Source organism: Helianthus annuus, chromosome 5, assembly GCF_002127325.2.
Source record: "Helianthus annuus cultivar XRQ/B chromosome 5, HanXRQr2.0-SUNRISE, whole genome shotgun sequence".
Taxonomy (NCBI): domain Eukaryota; kingdom Viridiplantae; phylum Streptophyta; class Magnoliopsida; order Asterales; family Asteraceae; genus Helianthus; species Helianthus annuus.
This window is the reverse complement of record NC_035437.2, coordinates 25,808,371-25,815,198: the sequence shown is the minus strand read 5'-3', so window position 1 is coordinate 25,815,198 and position 6,828 is coordinate 25,808,371. Positions and strand designations below refer to the sequence as shown.

At 29.0% G+C, this 6,828-nt stretch overlaps 1 protein-coding gene across 1 annotated transcript; it reads right to left on the bottom strand.

Moving 5' to 3' along the window:
* Positions 1–1,739: 1,739 nt before the first annotated feature.
* On the bottom strand, positions 1,740–6,037 carry LOC110940223. The gene is made up of 13 exons (XM_035989856.1): positions 5,891–6,037; positions 5,593–5,784; positions 4,757–4,820; positions 4,183–4,337; positions 3,808–4,086; positions 3,395–3,512; positions 3,213–3,297; positions 2,997–3,132; positions 2,711–2,919; positions 2,524–2,644; positions 2,269–2,448; positions 2,091–2,159; positions 1,740–1,991 (listed from the first exon to the last, which is right to left on the bottom strand). The coding sequence occupies exons 1-13, from the start codon at positions 6,035–6,037 to the stop codon at positions 1,755–1,757; spliced, it is 1,992 nt and encodes a 663-aa protein (XP_035845749.1). The 3' UTR covers positions 1,740–1,754.
* Between the last annotated feature and the right edge of the window lie 791 nt (positions 6,038–6,828).

Genomic DNA, 6,828 nt, shown 5'->3' with positions numbered 1-6,828 from the left:
ATAAAATAATAATTAAAAATCAATATTTATATGAAGTTACAATCTTACCCTTATCAAATGGATATGAAATCAATGGTTCAAAAGAGTTCACGCAGTTCACGCTGGAGAAAATGTTCACGTTTGAACCTAAGTATACATTTTGAAACCAGCAACAATAAATTATTTTCAAATTCTAGTACTTTACCAAACACTAATATATCTATCTTAACAAATATATACATACCACTGATTGGACTACAAAAAATGACGACTAAAATAATGAAAGACCCAAAGTATATGCTTAACAAATTAAAATTTTATATGAATATACATACAATATTATAAATAAATTTAATGCATCAGCAATTTAAAGTTTTAATACCAGTATCTATCAAATTTTAAGTAAATTATTAAATACAGATTCATCAACAAACGTTTATGAAAAAATTAGGATCGGTATATAAACAACTTTTGAACATAGCATAACAAAACTAAACTACAACACTATTTTTCAAACAATTAAAGACTCAAATCTTACAAAAATCAACAATATTAATGGTTAACTTTAGAAGTACATCAATGTAGTGGTCTAAAATCAAATATATAAACGATTAAAAGTAAAGTTTATGACTGATCACAGGAACATAAATGTTGTTACCTTTAAGTGAAGATTAGAAGCCCTAGTTTCGGTTGCCGGAAACCTAAAAGATGGATGATTCCGGCGATAATCCGATGATACGTTCCGGTCGGCGATTTGCGTTCTCCTAGGGATGATAAGAATGATAAGAAGGATGATTTGATGGTAGAGTATGGTAAGGACAAAGTCCTTATTTAGAACCGCCATAATGAAATTTACATATACATCCCCTATAGTTTGATTTCTGACAAAAATAAAATGGATTTAAACATAAATTACCACAACAACCTTTTATGTTCCACTAAGGGTTAAAATACTGTTACCATGTATTTGTTAACCATACAATGAAGAGGGTCAGTTGAAATCAGCTAAGTAATTGTGGTAATTCGTTGGTAAAATATGTATATAAAAATAATAGTATAAACAATATATATTTTATTCTAATTAATATATATATTTAGAAATAATTTATGGTAACTGTATATTAAAAATGGATAATGTATTAACTACATTCCTTAAATACATTACATTACATGTATAATTAAATTGAATTCAAATATCAACCAATAATTAAATTTTACGTTTTATTTACATAAAATAACAAATAATATTAAAATTTTATATAATAAAAAAATATGGATATCTAAGTGTCCCATATTAACGAATTATCATATTCGGAACTAAATTTTAAGTAAGATTCATTATTTAAAGCACGGATTATTTTTTTTATTATTTAAATAACGTAAAAAGTTGTTATCTTATTACTGTGTAATTTTTTCTAAATACTGATTAATAAATACGTAAATATTAAATGATACGTTCTTAAAATGAGTTATGTTACACAAAATGATATTAGCTCTTATATTTTAAATAAAAATATCAATACTCAAACAATATAATATTAAAATGTTAGTTACCAAAAAGAATAATGATGTCATATGTATAAGAAACAAAAAGTGGGATTAGAAAAATAAATTAGCAAAATAACAATTGATATTCAAAACAAACAACTAAACAATAAGACAACCATGTTCATAAAAATCAACCACACAGTTAAAACCATTGTCAAAATAAACAAAAATAGCAAAATACTTAAGAAAAAACAGCCGATGAAATCAAATGTTCGAATTATAGGTGACTACTTTTCTTTCTTTGGAATTAGAAGAACTGCATCCACACCACCATCTTTACGCGACTTCGACGAAGACTGCGAAGATACATCATCCACGTCATACACGGTATCCAAATTGCGCTTCAAGTCACGCTCGCTGCTCGTATCAAAGTCAGCATCCTTCTGATCAAACGATGTTGTAAAGCCAACTTTAAACACATTTGAGCAAGGGGTTACATCGTCTCCCGTTTGGGATATAGAATCCTAGTAAAATAAAATAAATAAATAGGTATGAGTTATAAACATACATTTAACATATAATGAGTTAAAGTTGAATCATAGATAAGGTAAAGGATACTAAACCTTAACAGGCAAATCATCATTACGATTTGAATCGGATGGTTCGACATTGACGGCTTCCTCATCAATAGGCTGATTTTTTAAATTTTTTTAAGTTAAAAACATATATGATATTAATTAGTAGTTAAACATTGTTGGAAAATTGTAATAATAGTATAAAGGTGAATTGGAATAAATTTACCTGAATAGTGTCAAAATGTTTATCAAGCTCGGACAAAACAACCGGGTTATCAGTCATCTTGGAGACTGAGTATCCATCAGACTTCTTGGTGATGTTAAAAGAAGAAACAGCAATCTTGAAGGCAAACTTCATATTGAGTAATGAATTTAGCTCCTTTGGAAAGCTTCCTTCGTTTGCTAACTGTTGAAAAATAAAATATAATTAATATTTTTAAAATAAACACAATTATGATAAAATGAATTATTTACTACATACTTCAATGTTGTTGTCTAAAAGCTGATTAGCATTAACCTTCAAAAGCTTTGTCACCTCACGCTCAAACAATGTTAGACTCACAATACCAGTGCAATCTTGGACACGTATATAAAGCCTAATTCTGCAAACAAATATAAATGAGATTTACTTATTTTGACAAACAAAACTTAACATGGATAATATTTACCGTGGAATTGATGAAACGGTCCTTGTATTACAAATATCAGTCTTGCATTCCAAGACAGTAACCTCTTCAAAACCATCAGTACCATCATGCTTTTCTTTAACAACAGTAACGGTTGAAACCTTTTTGTTGCAGTTTGTGCACGCGTTGTAAAACCACTCATTGTTCGATGCAAAACTCTTGATAGTGCCAACAATGACAACAAACCTCGTCTGTGTTTAAGATATATATAAAGTATACAAAAATGGATGGTGTAAAACATATAAAAACTATCTGTTATCCGTGTTACCGTATCTATTGAGCTTAACGACCCAATGGGAAAAAAAGTGAGGTCAGAAAGGAACTCTTTAGTGGCAGACTTCACAACAGAAGAACTTAGGCCAGAATAGCTGGAAGACATTTCGGGAGAAAGTTTCTCGATAAATCTAGTAAAAAAATAAAATTTAATAATTTAGACTCACAGAAATGCATAGGAAATTTAAAAAAACTTATTAGGATAGTGAACCTTTGTTTAAACTCAGCAACCTCATCAATATCACTGTTAATTAAGACTCGGGTGACAGTATACAAATTTGAAACAGACAAATGCCCTGAACAGATGTATACATTTATTTTAATTAATGTAAACAATTATTCAAAATGTAACCATAAAGAAAAAAACACAATATATTTGAAGTAATACGATACCTCCCCAGAATTTGTATTTCCCAAACTGAATGATTACGACGACATTTTTTTCACCTTGATTGCTGCTCTCATACTCCATTATTTGATCCGCATAACCGTCCCAAAGTGTCACAAAGATCTGCTTATTGCTGAACATTATTGAAATCAATACAAACAAAGTAGCAGTTCAGAATACATAATATAAAAAAAATATATTAAAGAATAAAAGTGAAGAAAAAATAAATAAATACTTCAAGTCTTCAAGCATAAAGGTGACTTTCTTCTGGTTTTGTCCATTATTAGTTTCCGTGTCTATCTCGAAGGGAAAACTTTTGACCACAAAACCAATTACATCTGTGGATAAAAATTAAATAGTGTCAACAAAATAAAAAATGTGTTATGTTTAGTTATATAGTTTTAATTGTATATCATACCAATTGGACTTTTAAAAACTTGTTGTCAACTGTTGGATCCTCCACAACTGAATCAAACGGAGTAAAATCAAAACCCCATTCAGAACCAATAGCCTCGTGGCATTCCTCAACAACGGTGTTGTTATTAAGGTTAATCTTCAAACCACCTTTAGCGTACTTGACCTTCTGACGATTCTCACCCAATGAAGGATTTCTAATCGTCAAACAACGCTTTTCTTCCAAAAGATGTTGATATCCAGATGCGTTTTTAGCCAAGACAAAAGCTTGCATTTTTGTTCCCTGACAAACAACAACATTATGTTAGACAAATAATACGTACTTTGACAATTAACAGTATATAAACTTAAATTATAACATACGTATATGAACACTTACCTCACTGTCCATGACTATCATATCATAACAATACACTTTTCTAGCGTTATTGAAATCAGCTCTTGTCCACAAACGAACAATGCGTATTCTTATGGTATAGTTATCAACATTGAGGTCCAAATTATTCAACAATGTGATTGCACCTTCTTCCATTTCTGCATAAAATTCAAAGTAAAGATTAGAAAAAAACACTATATACTAACACATTGTAATAAATTATAAATCAATATCGTATAGAACTGTCAATGGTATTCTTACCAAAGATTATGAAAAATGATAGAAAAAATGCTGAGTAGATAAGACTGATTAAAATGTGAAATGTTTAAAGAATATTTATAATAGGTAGGCAAAGTTAATTAAGTAAACATTGTAAAGTATAAAAATTTAAAATATCGAACACAAACAATTATAATATACGATGAAAATGGAAATATGTAATATGAAGGTATTTTCTAAAAATATAGTCAATCAATCTAAATGTCCAAAAATATGGTATATGTCATAAAAAAATAGAAAATGAAACGTAACTAACCAACTTAGTATACGGATTGTCAATATTAAATTCCTTCATAACCTTTAATTGAATTTGAAACTATGGAACATTCTACAACTTTAGCAGTTTTAAACTCAGCATTGAACTATGACATATCACACATTGACGAACATATCCATATAATGGCCATAACTACGTATACTAAATTTGTATATTTTTTGGCTTATTATAGATTTGTAAACGATTACACTGGATAAAAAACACATGGGGCATATTAACAATTTCAATAGTTATTAATTTGAAATTGCAAGGAACGGAGGGAAATTTGATGATTAGTAAATTTCGAAATAATAAAAACATTTATAAATATGCAACCTACTATGTCGTACCTGACTTTCTGCAATTATTATATATAATAAAAAAACTATTCTGGAAGGTTTATAAAATGTTTGTAATGTAACAAATTAGTGTAATATGCTGAAGATATAATACTAAGTTCATAATACTTTTTCATATATGCAAAGTTAGTTTATATATTGTTTTTTTACATATTTAGTTGTAAACAATAATCAGCAATGTTATACTGAATATATAAGATTAATTTTTTCCATAAAAGTAGTTTGAATATCGTGGTTTTATCTATGATAAAATGTTTTAGTGGGAATATAAATTACTAAATGATAGATTATACTTTTAAGTATTTTCTTACAGTGGTTAAAATAAGAAATAGATTGAAAGATATATAAAAACTTGAAATTAAAGTCCAAAACCAATGTTATAACCAAAAAAACTTGAAAGGCCAAAAACATGCCATAATTGTCATATATCTAATTACTACGGTTAACGTAAGGTACAACCCTCTCAATAGTCAAGACCTGCTCATTTTCATCAAAAGAAAAGTGAACCTGGTCACGGACCTTAATTTGAGCGGCTTTCATGAACTTCTTCCAAGAGGTTAAAGTGTATCGATAACCACGACCATTGGTTCTTCTTTCACGTCTGGTACCGTTAGTAATCTGCAGTGGCGGGTCCAGATGCAAAAATTTTATGGTCAAATCTTTTAACCCTTCATGAAGCTTAGCCATGCGTGAAACATGATCAGGAATTCTCTGTATTTAAATAAAATTAATAAAAAATATTAATACTCATTAAATAAAATAAAATAACATAAAACTTATGTGTTTTATCAGTTTTGAAGATGATATCAAAACTTACAAAATAATCTTCACCAGCCGTACGAACAAACCGAGTAACACCACCATGTATTTGTTCTTCAACTTCATTATCAACATCTATAGGTGCAACCTCAATCTGCAAATTAATATATAAAAAATGAATTACATTCTGATATGTATAATACATAGAAGTAAGTACATATATTTAATTTACCTCATAAAAATCTAAGTTAGGATATGTGATTTCAACACCGTTTTTTCCAAAGACTTTCAAATAGAAAAAATGTCCAAAACCTTTGGTGAATAAGAAATAACAACCAACCTCCAACTGAAACATACTAATAATTACATCCATACCAGCGGAAAAACCGACTTTGCCGTCATTAGTTACAATGGAAACGTTAAACGTTTGGTTGTCGATCATCACAGTAGAGGTTACATCATTTGACGAAAAATCGTAAATCTTGGGCAAAATACATTCAGGGATGAGCTGTAGGATGAAAAAAAAAAGTTAGTATCTATAAATTTATAAATTATAATTAAATACTTAAGGAAAAATAAAATCACATTTGTCTTACATAAAAATTGCATGATGGAGGTAGCATATATGTCCAGAAAGACCCACGACTAACACCATTCTGATAAGTTGTTAACTTAAACGTAGCATGATCTAAAGGATTAAATACTACCAAACATCCCTGAGTTAGACCCAAGTGTTCAACAACATTGGACCATCCATGAAAAAAAAATAACTTCCCTTTAGACGCGCTTAAAAAAACATTAAAGTCACGACCATCTTCAATGTGTATCATAACATTAGTAGGGCCATTGTCAACACCCCATAGTTTGGAGGCCGCATCATCCGGAACGGACTAATAATATAATGAAATGGAAAATGAATTATAAATATTTTCAATTGATTTAAACAACAGAATAATAATGTTATGTTTTTAAAAATATGAAAAAGTAGATAACACA

Excerpts from the sequence above, each read along its gene's own strand:
- LOC110940223 (XM_035989856.1), bottom strand. The coding sequence starts at position 6,037 with ATGTATTATACATATCAGAATGTAATTCATTTTTTATATATTAATTTG. Across the intron at positions 4,338-4,756 it reads AGTTTCAAATTCAATTAAAG|AAATGGAAGAAGGTGCAATC; the intron begins GTTATGAAGGAA and ends AATTTTATGCAG. Across the intron at positions 2,645-2,710 it reads ACCGTTTCATCAATTCCACG|AATTAGGCTTTATATACGTG; the intron begins GTAAATATTATC and ends ATTTGTTTGCAG.